Raw genomic sequence first — 19,936 nt, forward strand, 5'->3', positions numbered from 1 at the left:
CTGCCAGGTAGAGAGGGAGAGGAAGGTCTGGCCCCTCTCAGGCCCTAAGGGGGAGTGGGCAGAGCACAGCAGGGGCCTGGATGTGCCCCCAGCTGCCCCCCACTCCTGTTCCATCACCCACCCATTTCCATTCCCTTCCACCACCAGCTCTGGGGCTGCCCCAGCCTGGCACATCCCACCAGACTGACCAGTGAGGCCCAGCACAGGCTCCTGCTCCTTCCAACCCCCGTGCAGTGGGACCCATTTCCCACTGTGACTCAAATGGGAGCCCCCCACAGCAGCTCCGTGGCCCTCTCCCCTGCAGCCCCCTCCTCCATCCACACTGAACCAGGAGCTGGTCCTGCTTGTTTATTATATTGGCTAAGGTAAAAAAACACCAAAACCTTCATTTTGGTTGGAAAAAAATCTTTATTCACAGAACATCACATGAATCATGTCCCACCCTTGCTCCTTTATGTATAAAATACTGGTAAAAAGTTTTATTCCAGAGACAAGTGAATTCCCAGAGTCCCCTCCTGAGACCAGCTCACCCCAGAGCTGGAACTCATGCCACAGTTTGGAAGCAGAAGTGAGTGTTTGGTGATGAAGGAAACACCACCAAGCTGCAGCAGCAAAGCCTCCAGAGCTCCAGCTCATCTCCTTTGGCAGAGACCACAATCCCACCAGGGCTCCAGCTCATTTCCCACTGCATCCAAAGGGGAGATGTGGGGCTTGAAGGAACCACTCATGTCCCTGCCATGTCCCACTGCCATGCAGGTTTTTGGGTATCACACAAACCACCTGAGCTGGCCTTGGAATCTCTGGATTTACAGGCACCACAAACGTGTCTGATGTCGCATGTCCCCAGATCCAGTTCCCCAGGTGGTTCCTTCAAGCCCCCTGTGTCACCTTTGGGTGTCATGGGTAGCAAGGACACTTGGCTCACCAAGGGGAAACCAGCCTGTGCAGGGACAAGACTTCAGAAGGCAAAATCAACAGGAAAGCATCTATTAAAATGCCAAGCTAGGCTCAGAAACAGGAAAAAAAATCCAGTTCCAAGTATCTTACGGTTCCTACCACAGCCCAAAAGGAAAAGAGATTGGCCAGAGGCCCACCTTGGTGTAAGAGAAACCCTCCTATAACAGGTCACAACTAAAGAAACTTTAGGCAATGACAGCCTTAAACCCTAAACCCCAACACTGTAAAATGCAGTGGAAATGGATCAGTTCATCAGAACTGAGATTTGCCAGGACCCCTTGCAAGTGCTCAGCTGCCCTCTCAAGGGCTGAATCCATCAGATTTCATATCCAAATGAAATTTCAGGCAAATTTGGATTTATGATTCCTACTACACAGCAAAACAGACGCTCCATCACCCTCTTTTCCTTTTAATTCCTTACTTCCTTGGGCTCAAATGAAAACCAGTTCCATGTTTGCTCTGCTACACTATTTTCTTGGAAAACCTGGACAAACGGAACTCCAAGAGCAGGAAACACTTCAGAAATATCAAATAAATAGAGAAGCCCATAAACAGGGGCCATTCTGGGTGTCTGGCTGGGCCCCACCCCAGCTCTGGTCACCAGCATGGCCCTGTCTCATGGTCCATATTCCCTCAAATTACTTCTAATTTTTTTTTCAATTATTAAAACCCTTCCTCCCAGTTTGCAACAGATCACATATTGAAAGCAAAGCCCAGTGCAGTCAGCAAGTGTAGAGCTTCTGATTAGTTACTAATCCAGAGACCCACAACTATTCCAGACAGGGAAGGAATTGCCAGCACAAGGCCACATTATCTGGGTATGACACTTCTGTGCCACTGTCAGACATCAGGGAATGCTCCAGACTTGCTACACATGGGGATAGGAAAGGATCTGTGGGGTGACTGAAATGGATGATGCCTACAATGCCAGGATGGCCCCTCTATCAGACACCCCCAGGCTGCAGGGGGGGTGGTGCCAGGCTGAGACAAGGATTTCACAGCTCCAGTGTTTCACTGGGGGCAGGGAATGACCCCAAGGTGATGAGTGTGAGCCAGCACCACCCCCAGGAGGTGGCACATCTGAGTGTCCTTCACAGGACTCCACAGGTACAAAGGGGAATGCCCTTCCCAAGGGTGGGGACATCTCCATCCCAAGGCACAGACTTGAGGAAACTCTCTGACCAAGCTGATTTTTCAGTGCCAGGGCCTGTTGTGCTGATCCCACCATTCCTCTGGTGTGAAGAACTCATTCCAGCTCTGTGAATAATCCCACACCTCCAGGGAGTACAGGGGGACTCACCTGCTCCATCCACTCAGAAGTTCCAGCTCCAGAGCCCCAAACCCAACCAGCACCTCAGGAAATTAACACAGCTCCCCAAACCTTTGTGCTCTGGCATTAGAAATGTCAGTTTTGGAGGCTGGATTTGGCAGGAGGCCTGGGGAGATACCACAGGCCTGACGTGCATCCCAGTGGAAGCAGGAGGGAGCATGGCACTCAGCACCCCCTGGGAAGCAGCAGGGCAGAGAGAGACCAGAACACCCCTCAGAGGAGCAGAGCAGCATTTCAGTCTAAACCAGAGATCTGTGCTGGGTAATACTGTGTGTGAAGGTAACTGAGGTTATAACCGTGTTCTAAGTCTTCCCACACATCCTCCTCCTCCAAGCAAATGGAACAGCAGATGGGAGCCCTTCACTTCCCAAATCTTTTTGCAAACTCAGTCCCACAGGCCGAACTCAGGTCCATGAACACTGTGAAATTCTCTGTGCCATTCTTGCACTGTAAAATGCAGGGGTCAGGTCAGTGCTGGCCAGCACAGGAAAGACTCGCTGCATCCCAGGCTGTGCCTTTGCATCCTCCCATCCCTGTGTGCCCAAAGGGACATTCCTGCCTTGCTACAGCTGGGCACAATCTTCACTTCTGCTTCCTATTAATCAGACCATTAAACCTGCAGGCTTGAGGGGAGAGCAGTAAAGGCCAAGGGTTATTTTCACAGGGCCATTCTCAAGCACAGCATCCCCAGACACATCCATTTCCCGACGTGCCTTCCACGTGACACTGTCCAAGTGGGATTTGTAAACTCTGAAGTCCACGGGAAGGGCTCATCCAAAGCAGCACCCAGAGGAAAGTCAGTTCTGGAGACAGTCCTCTTGCAGGAGGTGAGCAGCTCATGTCAGGTACTGCACAACAAGGAACATGATGAGGCAGGTCACGGCCATGCCCCCCAGCATGAGGAACTTGTCCTGGAAGGCGCGTTTCTCGATCAGCCGCATCACCGTGTTGGACAGGCCCAGCATGTTGGCAACGTCCAGGATCTTCTTGTGAGTGCCCTGAGGACAACAACACAGCAAAGACACAATCACCCTCATGCTCTGAGCCTTCCTATTCCACAGTCCAAGGGTACTTCATCATTGGTGCTGAGTGATGGATTCTAATCTATGGAACTTCTCTCAGCCAACCATCCCTACCATTCCACAGGAGGTGGCCACGGGACCCTGGAAACAACTGGGTGATTGGACTAATTAATTCATACACATGAACAGGAATGCAGTTAAAGACAAAACAATCTGTCTGGACAGAGACAAGATAAAAAGTGTCTCAGAAAAATGCACTCCTTTGGGAGGAGTAAGAGTTCTGCTGGTCCTGTTCCAGTCACAGTCTAAAAAGACCAGCCAAGGTTTTATGTAGAGCTCCCCTTGCTAAAGTGTAGTTCATACCAACTGAACTGTAGAGTTCAGACTGAGAAGGTCCAGACACTAGGCAAAGTAAATAGCAGAAAAAAGGCAGATAAATGTGTAATTAATGCCATTCCCTGAGATCCTTCCACAGAAAAGCACAGGGTGCTGAAGGCAGGACACCTGATATTATTAGGAATATGGATCCCACCAATAGATCAGCAGCAGGGACACAACAGGAACCCTCCTGCTTTATTTCAGGGCAGTGGTTGGAGGAAACAGTATGAAATACAGGCACAGATATGTGCTCCAGGCACAGGTCAGGGTGGGATATTGCCCTGAGTGAGGAGAAGGGAGAGGACTCAGGGCTGCAGAGTCCTGGTGGCATAGGAGGTGAGAAGGACCCTTCCTGGAAAGCTGGACATGGTGACCCACCTGTGGGAGGCAGAGCACTGAGCCACAGCCAGACACTGGCCAGGACCCTCCTCACACCCAGGTGTGCACAGGGCAACTGCCAGGAGGGCCCTGCCACACCAGGGACAATGGACAGTCCCTCACGGTGACAGCTGGGCTGTCCCTGAGAGAACACCCCACTTAAGGATGCTGTAAACTGCCTTCATCTCTGAGCCAGGTCAACAGCACAGATTCCCATCACACTGCTGAATCCCATGTTTGACTTTGAAATAAAAACTTCAGCCTCTCTTCTTTAGTCCACATTATTTTTGGTCTCAAAAGAGTGAAAATGTGAAAATAGGGATTTTTTTGAGTACTAACCTGACTAAACATCAGAAAGGCTCTCCAAGGAGAGAATTTAGACCAACTTATTAGACTCACATGCAGAAGTTTCTCAGTCCATAAAACAGAGATTTGCAATGCCAAACTACATCAGTGCCTTGTGTCAATTCAAGGCAGTTCAAGTCCCTCACTGACATCGGGTGTGTCTCTGCTAGTCCCAAGTAATCAGTTTTCTCCAGCTCCCACACCTCCTATTAACACCCTGCACACTGCTCTCAGGCTCAGCACCTCCCTGTCTCTGCAGAATCCTTTCACAGTGCTTCAGAACAAAACCAAACCTTGCTGGGAGAACAGAAACCAAATATGAAGCTTTAAAATGAAAGCAAACAATAGAAAGGAAAAACTCTTCAATTCCTGCAGTCATGGAACAGTGGAATTGTACAGCTGGATCAGTTAAAGGGACAATCTAGCAATACTCATTCCATACCTGTCTATTTATACCCAATATACACAAAGTTACAGAGAATAAAGCTATTAGTGTGCAAAGGAGGGATACAAGGGTGGGGAAGGATCTGGAGGGGCCACAGGAGGAGCACTTGTTCAGCTGGAGCAGAAGAGACTGAGGCCAGACCTCCCCAGGGGCTGCAGCTCCTCCTGAGGGGCAGCTCCAATCTCTGCTCTGTGACAGGGACAGGAGCCAGGGAATGGCTGAGCTGGGCATGGGGAGGGTTGGGCTGGATATCAGGAAAATCATCTCCCTGCAGTGGGTGCTGGCACTGCCCAGGCTCCCCGGGGAATGGTCATTCCTGGAGGGTGCCAGAGCTCCAGGAGTATTTGGACAATGCTCCCAGAGATGCACAGGGTGGGTTTGTTGGGGTGTCTGCAGGGCCAGGAGCTGGACTCAACGATCCTTGGGAGGCCCTTCCAACATGGCATGTTCCATGATCACACATTAACCCATTTCTCTTTGTAAGCTGTCTCTACACCAGCTGTTTCTGCCAGATGTTCTCAGGCAGCAAAGTCTGTGTCAGTGTAAGAAAAACTGAGTTAAGGGGAAAAGGAACATGAGCAGACATCTCTTCACCCGTGAGGGAGAAACAACATGCCCCTGAACACCCAGGAACATGATGGCCCCAAAAGCACAGAGCCAGCAATTCCCTGCTGCAGGGCTGGCCCAGAGCTCACGTGCCTGGCAAAGGCTGGAGAAGAGCCAGGAGGCCCAGGGAGACCCAGCAGGACCCAGGCAGTCACTGCCAGCCAGGCAGCAAAGGCTGGTGCTGCTACAAGAAACAGCATTTCCCCATCCCTGCAGGGCACCAGGTCCTGCCAGGGCTCCTCTGTGGCACCTGTGAGCTCTCCTGTGCTGGGATGCACCTTCTTCTCAGGAACCCTCCAGAATCCATGTGCTTCATCCAGTCCCTCATGAGAGATTACCTTGGATCAGTGATTTCCCAGCTCGGAGAATCAACCCCAATTCCCTGTGTGCAGCACAGGGACACTGATGATTGGATAGTTCAGGCCAATGTGAATAGTCACCAAAGCAGCCCAGTGCTCAACACAGCAGACAAATGTTTACAATCCTCTCAGGGATGCAGGAACTTCAAGTAGGGTGCTCTTCCCAAAAAGCATTCAGAACCCCAATCTCCTCCAGGCACTAGGAATGAGTCCTTCCAGCCTTTTCCTCATGAGCTGGCAGCAGAACCTCTCCCTCTCCCCACCACTCCTGTGGCCAGACTGCTCAGTAACACCATTCCTCTGCAATGAACACTGAACCACCCACTAAGTTTTCTTCATGGTTTTTCTAGTAATGAGCCTAGTCTTAAAACAAATCCATGCTTACCAGGTCAGTGAACAAGTGAGCTGAACCAGAAGCTAAACCTCATCTTGGGAAGAACTCAGCTTCAAACTCTGCTTTGATTTCTCCACGTAAGATCTGTGGGTGCAGGGCCTGGTCACCAGAGTAGGGAGCAGGGAAGGAGCTGCAGCCTGCTTTGGACCTGTGCTGGTCCTGTGCAGGCTCAGAGAACACCAGGCAGCCTGGAACCCTGGGTCAGGACAGCAAAGTGCCCATGCACACCCAGCTCAGCTCCCTCAGTGCAGACCAGGCTTGCACTGCCTGCCACACCATGGAGCTGCACGTGTGACAGACCTGACCAAATCTGGAATTTATGTCATTAAAAATGCCTAAATCTGGCAAATACATCTGAAAACAAAACAGTGTCACAAAACTGAGAACAGCAGTTATCCCCATCTGAAGATGAACACAATGAGCATTTCCCTGCCTTTTTCACAAGTCCAGTTTCTCCCCACACAGTTCTTATTAAAAAGTTTTTTGTATCCTTGAGCTTTTCATTCAGAATTGACCATCACTTTCAACAGTCTACAAAATAAAAGACAAATATTTGCTATGAAGAGACATGCAGAAATGCAGCTGCTGTCAGCAGAGAAGGAGGGACTGTTGAGGTGCATTATCTTTATTACTAATCTTAATCACAAGTGCTCTACAGCAGCTTTGTGGCTGCTCTGAGTGATGCTAATCTGAACCAACATCTTCCTGCCAGCCGGTGACTGCCCGTCCTGAACCTGAACAAACAAGCAACAATCAACCAAATAAAAACAAACATAACATTCAGCACTCCAGATGCTGCCCTGCAGATGAAGGCCAGCCAGCCCCAAGAGATCTTTAAAGCATTCCTAACAGATGGTAAAATATAAAGATTTCAAGTTGTTTAAATGAAGTTTGGGCCTTTCCAGCATCCTCAGCTCAGAGCAATGTACTGAGACAATACATATATAGATTCTACTTAGCCTGATCAGCATGAACACAGAAAAATGTGGGGTCTTTCTGGTAAAAAATGATGCCCCCACCTTTAATGTGACTCTCTGGTCCCTCAGCCCCGCCAGGATGTTGGTGCCACTGCCAATAAGCTCATCCATGCCTCGGTGGGCACTCTGCAGGGATTCATTAAACTGCAAGGTTTCGTCGATCGGGATGGTGGTGTCAGAGTCCTGTGGGGAAAGCAGGGACTCGGTTACCTGCTCACTCAGAAACACAACATGCACCAGCAGCCACGGCCAGAACCCAACAGGACTGCCAGGACTGTGCTTACGCTTTTTTTTTTCATGGTGATTTTAAATAAAACATTGATATTTGAGTGAAAAGAGTAATTTAGAGAAGATACGGAGGAAGCCAAAAGGCAAAGCTGAGCAGCTGCTCAACTGTAATGAGATCTCAAGGATGAAAAGAGCAAAAGCAGAGAATTTTTATAATCTCAGTAGGAAAGGGTACTGCAGAAGAGAACATCAAAGCTAACAGAAGGTCTTTAACAAGGTGTCAAACACCAAGAAGGTGCTTAGTCATTGATCACTGCAAGTGAAGGACTTGTGGAAGATTTCACACCACATTTCTGAGCAACAAAAAGCCTGAAAAAATGTTTGGAGATGACATTCTAAACATTTACAAAATAGTACAAATATCTGGCAGTAAGGCCAAACAGACATGGGCCTGGCTCCCTGAGCTCTGGCTCACTCATCACCCAAGGCCCTATTTAAAAAAAAATAAATTAAAAATTAGTATTTTTTCATGTTTTTCCAGAAAAGATGCATTCACTCAACTAGGAACTGGGAATCTTGAACTGGAAATAACAGGGTAAAACTCTAACCTGAACTACACAGGAGAGCAGGGATGGGATCACCCCTGTCTGCCAAAGGCCTCCAGGTCCCTGTTTCTGGACACCACTCCATCCAGAGGGGCAAGGAAATGGCTCACTACTCCCACATGGTTTAGAGCAGGAACTGGGGACTGGTAAGGGGCAAGTGTTGGGAACACTGATCACCTGCTCCAGGTGCTCAGAACAAGAACCAGCCAAAGGCAGAATTCACAGTCATGTGAATGAATGGCACTCGGTGTGCCCAGCAGCTGCAGGTGGCACACACATACAGCACAATGTGCCCTGAACATTTGGTAAAAACCCCAAATGTTCATCTGAAAATGCCACACAGGACCCAAGGTCTGGTGTTGCCCTGCCTGGGCAGGGGGTCTGCTCACTCTGGAGAAGGAAGAATCAGGGACAGAGCTCTCAGGGGCCCTGGATGAAGGGGCTGTGGCAGAACATACAAACCTGGGCCCCTGTGAACACAGCACCAAGGCTCACACAAGTTTCTGAGCAGAAGCACTTAGATTTCCATGTGAATGGCTCTTATTCCAGTTATTTAACAGCCTTCAAACCAGCAGATTTCATTTCTGTACAAAGTTTTTTTTATCCACTCTAAGGCAGCGATAAAAATAGAGAAGTAGATTTGTGACCCTCCTCGAGGAGACGGGATGGCAGCAGAGCTCTGTTTTGCTGCTTGTGATTTTCTCCAGGTACAGGAAAGGCTTTAAAGATAAATACCATTTTTAACTCTTGAATTAAGCAAATTGTTCAGAACACTGCTACAGATGTGTTCCTAAAGATGTGTTCTGGAAGTTGAAGTGATTTACTCAGACACTCAGCTGACATCTCTGATAGAATAGGGGAGTGTATGAACAGGAACTGTGGAAAACTGAAACCTAGAGAGGCTGATAAGTGATAAATAAATCATCAATTTCCTATTAAAGGACCATTTTAAAGCTACATTTTTGTAGCAAGTTAAAAAGAAATACATACTTTGTATTATTTTTTTCATCTACCATACCTCTCAACCCCTGAAGGAGAAAATAACCTATTTGCCCATGGGTTAGCATGCTGTAAGCCTGCTACTGCTCTTTAAAACTGTTCCACTCACAGTTTTTGTTTCTGAACTGCAAATTTTCCTGAAGGAAAACTTGTCCCTACTTGCAGGGAAACACCACAGTGTTTAAAAACAACAAATTGCAGCATTTCAAGCCTTGTTTATAATTTTGAAATAGCTAACAAAATACCAGATGTTATCTTTATGGCAGGCTTTGAAAAATGCATTAAACTGCCCAAATTTCAGTTAATTAGGATTGCTCACTTTCTTTCTTTCTTGTCCTGACAATGACTGACAAAATGTTAGGTGAGATGCCTTTAACAAAGAAGGGAAATAAAGAGGGAAATTAAACAAAAATGTAAAAATAGTATTAAAAAGCCAAAAAAATAAAAACCAAACCAAACAAAAAACATAACAAAAAAACTCAAACAAAATAAAAAAAAAAAACCACACCCAAAAAAACCCCAAGACTAACTTTTCAGTGGCAGAAAAGTGAAATCTGAAAGCAAGCCTACGTTATTCAGAGCAAAATTCCTCCTGCAATTTGCACTGGACGGACTTCCCAATGGAGGAGCTAACAAGAGCAAGTGAAACACATTCATGTTATTAGGAACTTTTGACTCATTTTTAGGCATAAACACAAGGGCTTTGTCCCAGCTGTGTGATTTCTGTTTGGCTGCACTGAAGTTTGCTGACACCTGCTGCTGGGGTGTGTATAAGTCAGGCTTTTTACAGATCTCAGGATCTGGTAGACATTTGACACAAATCCAAGTGAAATGGACACTTTGGTACCTACCTCACTGACCCTTTGGATTGCACTGAATAAAAGAGGAGCATTCTGGAGCCTTTTCCTGTTATCTTAAGAGCCCATCTTTTCCTCAAGGGAGCGGTACTTTCTCCCGACATATTTTGATTCCTCTCTACCTTTACTCACACTCTCAGCAGCTTCCAAGAGTCCTGTTTACACGCTGCCTGCCTCCCCCCTGCTGGAATTGAGCTGCTGGAGCACAGGGAGCCCCAGCAGGGATATTTACGTTGGTGGTGAAGGTGCGGGCCAGCAGCTCCTCGCGCTGCCGCTCCTGCTGCTCCCGCAGGTACCGGCGGTGCTGGAAGTTCCTCAGGGCTGTCTGCAGGTGCTGCACGTCGTATTTCAGCTGGTCCACTCTCCTGCAAAGAGCAGCACAAAAACACTCTGCTTTTCTGTGCTTTTTGTTCCAGCAAAGGAGCATTGCAAATTAACAGCAATGAATAACAAGGAACGATGGGCTCTACTTCACTACAAGATGCAAGACATCCAATGCTAGGCTGAAATTCAACACCTACAACCTCCCTGTCTCAATTTTCTACTACACAAGTGATTATTCACTTTAATCAATTATTTAGCCTTCAGGCTAATGACAGAATGTGAAGCAGAACTCCTGAGCTGTCTTGGACATCCTATCCCATGGATTTTCTCTTCAGGTGTTATGTAACTGTATCCATTACTCATTTAACACAGATTTGGGAAGATGGTAGCATTTGTACAGGTTCTATTTTCTGACCCTCTCCTTTCACATTAAAGATTATGCTTTCCAGTTTCTTTAATTAGCAAAATGTTCTGAACTTTGAGGTTTTATTAAAAAGAGCTCAAAAGTCACTGGGTAATACAGGAGACAGCTCTGACATCTCTACTGGGCTGAAACAAATAATGTCCAGAATTACACTGATTAAATGATTGATAAAATTTAATGTTTGATCACCAGACTATCCTGGTCTAGTAGAAGGTGTCCCTGCCCATGGAGGGGCTGGAACCCATCTTTAAGGCCCCTTCCAACCGAAACTATTCCAGGATTCTATAAAGAAATCAATTACTGTTTCAGATACTGGCCTCTTTCTTTAATACAGGTGACATGAAATCCACCCCTACTATTTACAAGTACTTTTTTGGATTAAACATTAATAACTGAGTCACAGAATTAATTAAGAGCAGCAAGTCCTAATGTCTGTGGTCCAACCTCTTGCTCAAACTATTGCTCACTTTAGAAACCTCTTTATTTCAGTCAACAACATCTTGGTAAATGGCCCAGAGAAAATGACACCAAATGAAGAAATTTTACTCTCTACCACCAAAATGCCATTAAAACCAAGTATCAGAGAGAGCATCCAGAGATGTTCTGCTCATCTGAGAACAAAGCATGAATCCAGCTGCATCACCAGTCTGGACCTGATGATCTTTGAGGCCTTTTCCAGCTTTAATGATTCTCATGAGCCTGGGGTTGAATGCAGGAAAGTGATTTTGCCTCTGTGCCTCAATTTTGCTACTGTATTGCACAGAAATCAGTTATACAAAGTATAAAGATTTCACACAAATCAAAAGGCAAAGGGTTTCAGTAAATTTAATTAAACTAATTACAAAGATTACCCTGCACAATCACAGCAAAGCAGTGAACTCACAGTTTGGCACTCTGCCTCTTGTTGGGAGGTTCTTTGCTGGACAGGATTTCCAGACGTTCCAAGTTGCTGAATATGTTGTCTATTCTTGCCTGAATCTCATTTTCTACCACTGCAAGGAAATAAAAACAGGATTTGACTTGAATTAGACAACTGCAATCTGATGAAGGCAAACACTCAAAAGCATTCAAAGGAATATGCAAAACCTGGCAGATGCAAATCTTTACTGGATGAAAATAATCAGGTAACTGAGAATTATAAATACAATGAAATGTCACTTCTTTAGGTCAGTGATTTGACACTCTCACCTTTCCCTCCTCCTCTGAGAAGGCAGCTAGGAAAGCCCCTGCTCGTTCCAGACATCTGAGCCTCTTTTCCCATCAGCTCCATGAATTAGGATTTCAAACCCACACATTCCCCCTGCAGCCCCTTCCTGCTCCCTCAGTAGGATTTGCTGTCACAGGAACAGGAAGCATCATCAACCACCTGCCAAGTACTCCACACACCAGGACTTCCCAGAAAACCACTTCCCAGGAACACCCAGAGAAGCAAAGAGCACACACGACCTCGTCTTTGCCCCTGGAGCTCACATAGCAAAAGAGTGACTGGCTCACATCCAGAGACAAATGACTGAAATTGTCCTGATGCAGCTCTCCATCATTTCCTGCAGCTGAATCCAACACAGCAGAGCTAACAGTTACAGAAACTTTTGTCAGACCAAACTACACCACTAGACATTTTTCTGAGCAAGAAGGGACTATTTGCTCCAAGTTGGAAAAGGCAAAAAAATGCAAGTTTGATTTCCTGGCCCCTATTCCTCCTCTTCAACCATGGATAATCCTATTTTCCATAAATTCTGAAATACACACTAGTAACTTTATATAGAGAGATAGAGATACATATGTTTATTCATTTATGTTAACTGATGAACCAACTGTAAACTATGGAAACTACACAATGCTATCTCTTGAAATGGTCTCAAGCAATAGAAGCAAAATGGCAAATTATACTAATTTTCAGGGCTTTCAAAATCACCCCCAGTGAACAGCAGCCTGGGAAGTCTGGCATTGTAGGAGTAATACAGCCACCACAAAAACCACAACCAGAATTAGTAAGTTACTATTTTGTGATAGGAAGTTTATCACAGCCCTTCCTAGAGCCCAGTCATGTTTCACAAATAAGTTTAAGGTAAGAGAAGTCAGGGAGCATGTGCAGAAATACATCCAGTCAATGCAGTGTCCTTTCACCTCAGAAGTTCCTGATTAAACCCATTAGTAGTGACTCATGCAAGAATTAAGGGTTCAAACATAGGTCCCAAATACATGTGCCAATTCTACACTGGGGTAAAAAGTCCTGCCACACATATCAGAGCATCTCATTATTACAGTCACTTATGAGCACAGGGTTATAGTCCAAATTTACTGAGGCAACTTCACACCCAATGGTTCTACACACTTCCTACAAGGTGGAATCACAGGTTCTGACTCTAATGTAGCACCAATGTCAGGAGCATCCTGCTGAAGTTCCTGCACACAAAATCACAGCACTTTCCCCAAAAGTGCACTGAGCATCTTTAGGGGAAAGCTGCCAGTTGGTGGATGCTGAGGGAATAACACCACGGCAGGGCAGGCTCAGACACATCTCAGCTTTCTCAGCTTCTCACAAACCAGCCCAGAGACGCTCTCAGTCTGCAGCTCTTGAACACCACACCAAGGTGTTCATTAATTCCAGGTGTTCAAAAACCTCCACGAGTGCATCACTGTGGGGGCTTTGATCTGTTTGTGCTGAAGGCCTGCACAGACACCCTGACCATGAGTTCCAAAATCTAACAGCACCAAAACTCTGGCATTCTACCACAACAGTAAAGAAGTATCCACAGCAAGCACTCTGTGACAGTTAAAGGATTATAACAGGAAGATGAAACAAATTCTTGTCCTGTCTTTTTTGGTCTGAGCTCATACAAACACCACCTTATTGAAGTTAAACAGCAACACAATTTCAATGCATTCTGAATTGGTGACGTGTCTCAGCAGCTGATCACAATGGCTTAGGAGCTAAATTTGTTCCAATAATGACTGTAAATTTAATGAGAAGGCATACAAGGTTAAAGATGCAAACTAAATCAACCTCCCTCATTACTTACAGTGCACTGACTCTTTGTCTGAAGTTTCCAGGTGCCCCATGTAAGACTGGACCTCATGGACCTGCCTATCAGGACATAAAAACAAAATGAACAGAGAAGTCAGGTAACAGACACGAAATCATTCCTCAGCACCTCACTTTTCTGCTTCTTTTACTGAAATGCACTTTTTAGAAGAGCACAGGAATCAGCAACACAGTGTCAGAGCAGACAGCCCATCCCTGACCACCAGCTCCTCAGCAGGAAGCAAGCTATGCTCTCACCTCATGTGCACCTACAAAGTAACTTCATTTAAAAACAGAAATCAAGGTGAAGGTTATGAAAAGCACAGAACAGCTTTTCTACAAAAAACAGCTGTTCAGCTTGGTCTGGAGATGACAGTGGGCATGATTTTCATGGTGTCACAACATGTGAATTCACAGGCATCAACTGAAATGAAAAGCTTGTAAATATAAGAAAAAACTACTTGCTGGACAAGCAGTGGCATAAGAAAACAAAACAAAAAAAAAGTATTGATGGTTGTTAAATTCTTCTGGAACTAGTTGGGCTTTAGGGTCTCTTCCAGCCTGAACCATTCATTGGTCACAAAATAAGGCACTACAGAAATGGGAACAGGAGAACATCAGTCCCCATATCCATAACAGCTGCTATGACATTCCTGCATTTCCAGATCTCCAGCAGGATGTCCTGCTCTTCCCTACAGGGTCACTCTATTATAATTCAGTGACAGAGAAACAACAATCCAACGTAAGATCCAACTGAAGTCTCTTACCACCCCACCACCCTTAACAGAGCCCCACAAAGATGCAAATTACCACGGAAATTTGGAATATTGACTTAGCTATGTCCTTTGGCCCCTTTCCCATGAGTTATTCCACATGGATTTCCAGAAGAACCGCAAGAATTTTTGCCTTATTTTGCAATTCCCACACCACTCCCCCCTCTCCAGACCGGTATAATCTGTGAGATGTGGGATTTATCCTCAAGGAGCCACACGCCTCCAAAGGTGGTTTAAACTGTGGCAGACCCCTCAAAGCTGCAAAAATCCTTATAAACGGGCGTGCTTTAATAAAGCAGGAATCACCGTTCCCGGTGCCCCGGGCCGGCCGAGCCCTGGGGCTGACGTGGCACACGCGGTTCGGGGTTCTGCTCCCTCCGGGATGGGGTTTTGTGGGGAAATGCTTTCCAAGGGCGCTGAGATCTGTGGGTGTCGGCCCTGGGCTCCCACACACCCGGCCCGAGCTCCTCACACGCGGTTTGAGGCGCTGCCGCCGATCCTTCAGACATGGCAGGTTTGATGGGACAGCCCTGACAAATCTCTCGGTCCTTTACACACCCCGCAATCCCTCACATTCCCCTCAGCCCCTCACAAATCCCTCCATCTCTCACACCCCTCAATCCCTCACACCCCTCAGCCCCTCACAAATCCCTCAATCTCACACCCCTCAGTCCCTCACAAATCCCTCAATCTCACACCCCTCAGTCCCTCACAAATCCCTCCATCTCTCACACCCCTCAATCCCTCACACCCCTCAGTCCCTCACAAATCCCTCCATCTCTCACACCCCTCAATCCCTCACACCCCTCAGTCCCTCACAAATCCCTCAATCTCACACCCCTCAGTCCCTCACAAATCCCTCAATCTCTCACACCCCTCAATCCCTCACACTCCCCTCAATCCCTCACACTCCCCTCAGTCCTTCACCCCCCTCAGTCCCTCACGCACTTGTTGGTTTGCTGGTACAGCCCCTCCATCCCGCACCGGCTCGGCTCTGCACACGTCACCTCCCGCCACTTCCGGCCCCGCCACCGCCTCCCGCCGCTTCCGCTTCCGCTTCCGCCTGCCCCGGGCCGCGGGCCCGCCCTGCGCCCCGCGGGCCGCCAGGGGGCGCTGCAGGACCGGCGTGGCGCGCGCGGGGCGGGGCCGGGAGCGGCCGTGAGGGGCCGGGAGGAGCCGGGAGAGCCCTGAGGGGCCGGTTGCGGGCGGCCCTTCCCACACGATCCGTGGGTGGCTGCCTCCGTCCGCAGCGTCGGGAGCAGCGGCTGCAGCCTCCCGGTCAGCTGCGAGAGCCGCCTGGGGTCGGGGAACTGCATCCCCCGCACCGGAGCATGGAGTGGATTCGTGCCCCTGTCCCCTGCCATGGCAGGGACACCTTCCACCGTCCCAGGCTGCTCCTAGCCCTGACCAGCCTGGCCATGGACGCTCCCAGGGATCCAGGGGCACCACAGCTGCTCTGGGCACCCTGTGCCAGGGCCTGCCCACCCTCAAAGGGAACAATTCCTGCCTAATATCCCACCCATCCCTGCCCTCTGGTAGTGTGAAGCCATTCCCTGTGTCCTGTTCCTCCATCCCGTGTCCCCAGCGCCTCTTCAGCTCTCCAGGCCCCGGAAGGGGCTCTGAGCTCTCCCTGGATTCTTCTCCAGGTGAACACCCCGAGGTCTCCCACCGTGGTTCCATGTAGAGGGGCTCAGCCCTGGAGCAGCTCCAGGGCCTCCTCCCCTGAGCAGCTCCACACCCTCCTGATGCCGAGGGCACAGCTCTGCAGGTGGGACCTCCCGAGGTCAGCTCTGGGAATCCAGTGACCAACACACCTGGAGATGCAGATACTGAGCTGATACCTCCCTCCTCACAGGATGAATCCTACCTCCAGGTATCCCTTCTAAAACAGCTCTTTCTGCTCTTTCACCATTGTTACACCTGTCCTGCACTGTGTCTTGCTGTCCTGTTCAGTGTTTCTTTGCCAGGGAACTGCCTGCACTTCACAGATTTGTTCCCACATGGTCAAGGTCAGTTTAGGGTGTCCATCCTGCAAAGAGGTTTGCTTTCTTAATAATCCTGTTTTTTCTCCATACTTAGAGATACACTAAATTCTCTCCTGTGGGATGTTACCCATTCATAGGGGAACTGCAGGTTCCTGCCCTATCTGACAGAGCTTTTCCCTGGGGCTGCATGAGAGACTGCTTTTTAGTTTATTCTTCATTGTTTGGACCAGATAATCCACTACAGTTGAAGCCACAACTCTTCCTTGTATGTACTGGGCTACTACACCTTATATCTTTGTGGTCAGAGTCTGCTGAGCCACCTGAATTCCTGTCAACTTTTACTTCATGGGAAAAGCAAGGAGATGAATGATTAAAAAAACCAACGTGGTGGGAAGGTATAGCCCAGTTAGGGCAGCAGGATATCAGAGGCACAGCTACAAACACTGATCAAAAAGCTCCAATTAGGACCATAACTCTGTCTTGTCACTGTGGTTTAATGGAAAATAGTTCTTGTCAACAAATGTAACTTCATGCCAATAAGAGTTTGATTGGGAAAAATTGGGAAAGGCTTGTATTCTGTAAAGCATTCAACTCTATACCACAAGATCAGCTGAATTTGAAAAGTCAGTTTTCAATTGAAAAGTCTGTAGCCTCTGTCCTCATGGTCCAGACAAACACTCAGCTCTCTCCTTCTCCACTGTTTCTTCCCTCTAATAAATATTGTCATTTTATACTTGTTCCTCAGGCTTTGAATTCCCCTGATATTGAGCTGATTCTGCCTTTTTCTGGGTTTGTGCTGCCTGTCCCACCTGTGATGTGAGGTAAACCTGCTTTATCAACAAGAATTGTCTTAAACTGAGTCCATCCAGATAAAATGCTCTAATACTATGGAATAAAATACACTGATTTAAGTCCTAAACTTCCTTCAACACTCGCAGCCTTGTCCTGCATTTGACTTAGGCAAAACCAAAATAACTGTACAGCAAAATTCAGGCTATTGAAGGATGACAAATGATGGAGGAAAAGTGAGAAAATATTTTCAGAGGTGGGGAAGTTAAAGGCAGACACCTCCTGATGTGAGACTGGGCAAATTGGGAAACCAGTGTTGGGTTCTTTCTGTTGTTGCTCATTTGCAGTTCAGGGTGAGCACCTGAAGAATGCAGCCTTGTCACAGGAGAACACATCCCTGAGCACCACACAGATATAAAAGAGGGAAACAACAACACATCTTTAATTAATGAGAGATTCTGTCCCTGTGGGTCCATCTCTTGTGTCTCAGATGATGCATCAAACTTAGTCTGCCCTGCCCTGCCATGCAGCCAGCCAGGCCTCTGGCAAGAGATTATCCCCTGGATGTCAAACAGCAACTCAAGCCCCAGAAATCACATCAGCCCAAGGATAAACAGCATATCAACAAAACCATTAACTGCAGCAGTAACAAACACATTCACTCCTTTGCTCTCCCTTCCCTGGGCCATTAGACCCCATTTTCAAACACTTCTGGAAATAGGTTGAATGGAAATAGACTCTGGGATTCCCTCCTGGCCAAGGCTGTGAGAGGTATCACAGGAGCCTTGATGAAATGGCAAGCACTGAAAATACAAGAACAGATTTCTGTTCTTTTGTGAAGAAATTGATTTTTGCCAGAAACAACATGCTGCAACCCAGCGTCTGTTCTTGTTAGACTTCAAGTCCTTCCAGGAGGAGTTCTTCAGCAAATTGGCTCATTTAGACACAACAGCCAGGAGCATGGAGAGGAAAAAAGGGTTTTGTTCAAGGAAAGCCTCTGTATTGTAAACAGGATAAAAGGGGATGGAGAGAGTCACTTATCACTGTCTCTCATGTCCCCAGGTCATTCCTGCGTAGCATCTACTGGAGAAAAAGGATTTTATATTCCCTGCTCTCCCAGAACCCCAACTGGGGGATTTTCTCTATCACATAATCTGCAGACCCTGTGTGCATTAGCAGCTTTCCAACCCCATTGCTGTTGCCATTGCTCTCCTCTGCCTTGTGCAGCCTGGCAGCACCCAAGGGAGAGCTGGATCCTCACAGAGTCTCCTTTGCTCTGCCTGCACCAGCCCATGTCCCACTCACAGCCATGGCACTTGGGGTTCTCCCCAAAAACACTGCTGCTCTGTTTAGTATCAGACCCCAATAATGCATCACTCCCTGCTTCTCTAAGCATGATCTCATGAGGCACAGAAACTCTCTGCCCCCCTCTCTCTTTCTCTTCCCCCTCCCTCTCGTTTTGGGACACTCTTTGCATGCTTTGCTGATACAAATAACTGCGACTTTCAAAACAAAGGAGTGCCGAACCCCAGGGCATTCCGCCCGGGAGAGACGTGTGGATGAGTGCTTGATGGAGACTGCTGTGAGTCCAGCTGCAGGCCATGGGCTGCATGTCCCAGCTCTGACAGGCTCCCGGACACAAGGCAGACCTCACAGCACGCCTCTCAGCACTTCCAGCCTGGGGAAGGGGGCAAAACGAGAAGGGGAGACATGACAAGAATGTTGGAGACTCATCTATCAAATTTCTCGGGCTCTTGGGTGATGTGCTGGACCCAGGTCTCCCTGAGCAAGGAGCTTTTTAAAGACGCACTGCACCTTCCTGCTCATCTTCCCAAATTAAGAACGTTTCTGCACAACTGTCACAGTCAGTTTTGAGACTGATCTGTGGCTGTGAGAGTCACAAATGCTCAGACCATCATTCCCTTCTGCATAAATATCCCAGGGAAATGGATATGGAAAGGATGGGGAAGGCCAGACCAAGGGAAGGAGACAAGGAACATCTCTGCTGTTTCACTCCCTCCCTCCCTTCTGAAATGAGGCAGGGAAATATGGCAGGAATAGGAATAAAAACAAAATATACCCAGTGGTGAGGAGCACTGCAGCATCTCCCAGCCTGAAGGATCTTTGAGACGCAAATGGCTTCGAGGTTTGGAGAATCCTGGGCAAGTGTATTTTCCTCATGCTTTCATCTTTCCCTGGTGGTGGCCACACAGGGCTGCTGGAGGTGAAATACTGACCTTGATGGATTTTTGGTGCAGGCACTGCATGGCTGTGTTAGTAGCTCCATGCCTCCACTGCACTATAAATGTTATATTATCATAATAATGATTATACACAACTCAGTTCTTCATGTAGGACTGAATTCCTCATGCCTTTTCCCTGCTGATCCTGCCTGTTTGACCTTATTAATGAAATTCAGGAAACGGGAGCAAAGAGCCTCTTCCAACAGAGCCAAGGAGGCAGAAGGGGCAAGAAATTACATTGCCTTCCCCAGACAGTGCACAAATTAAATTCTAATAATCCTGCCACTACACCTTCCTTTTGCCCAGCATCAGGAACCTGTTAGGAACCTCAGCTGCCTTCAGCTGAAATGGCATCCCCCCTCAATTCCAAATCCCACAGAAATCTCTGAGTTTTGGCCTTAAAAGCTCTGGCTTTGAAAATCATTTAAATTTATTTACTGGGCAACCCTGTTTAATAATACATAATAAATTTATTATGGCAGAGTCTGTCTGG

General features: G+C 47.5%; 1 protein-coding gene across 2 annotated transcripts; it reads right to left on the reverse strand.

Moving 5' to 3' along the window:
• Positions 1–388: 388 nt before the first annotated feature.
• On the reverse strand, positions 389–15,451 carry GOSR2 (golgi SNAP receptor complex member 2). 2 transcript variants are annotated; one of them, XM_021551509.3, is made up of 6 exons: positions 15,375–15,451; positions 13,652–13,716; positions 11,512–11,620; positions 10,113–10,245; positions 7,234–7,374; positions 389–3,285 (listed from the first exon to the last, which is right to left on the reverse strand). In XM_021551509.3, the coding sequence occupies exons 1-6, from the start codon at positions 15,401–15,403 to the stop codon at positions 3,124–3,126; spliced, it is 639 nt and encodes a 212-aa protein (XP_021407184.1). In that variant the 5' UTR covers positions 15,404–15,451; the 3' UTR covers positions 389–3,123. The 2 variants fall into 2 exon arrangements, with proteins under 2 accessions (XP_021407184.1, XP_085418179.1); XM_085562053.1 differs by lacking the exon at positions 389–3,285 and having other exon boundaries at positions 6,920–7,374.
• Positions 15,452–19,936: the final 4,485 nt, after the last annotated feature.

This window comes from Lonchura striata, chromosome 27 (genome assembly GCF_050655825.1).
Source record: "Lonchura striata isolate lonStrDom1 chromosome 27, ASM5065582v1, whole genome shotgun sequence".
In the NCBI taxonomy this organism is placed as follows: domain Eukaryota; kingdom Metazoa; phylum Chordata; class Aves; order Passeriformes; family Estrildidae; genus Lonchura; species Lonchura striata.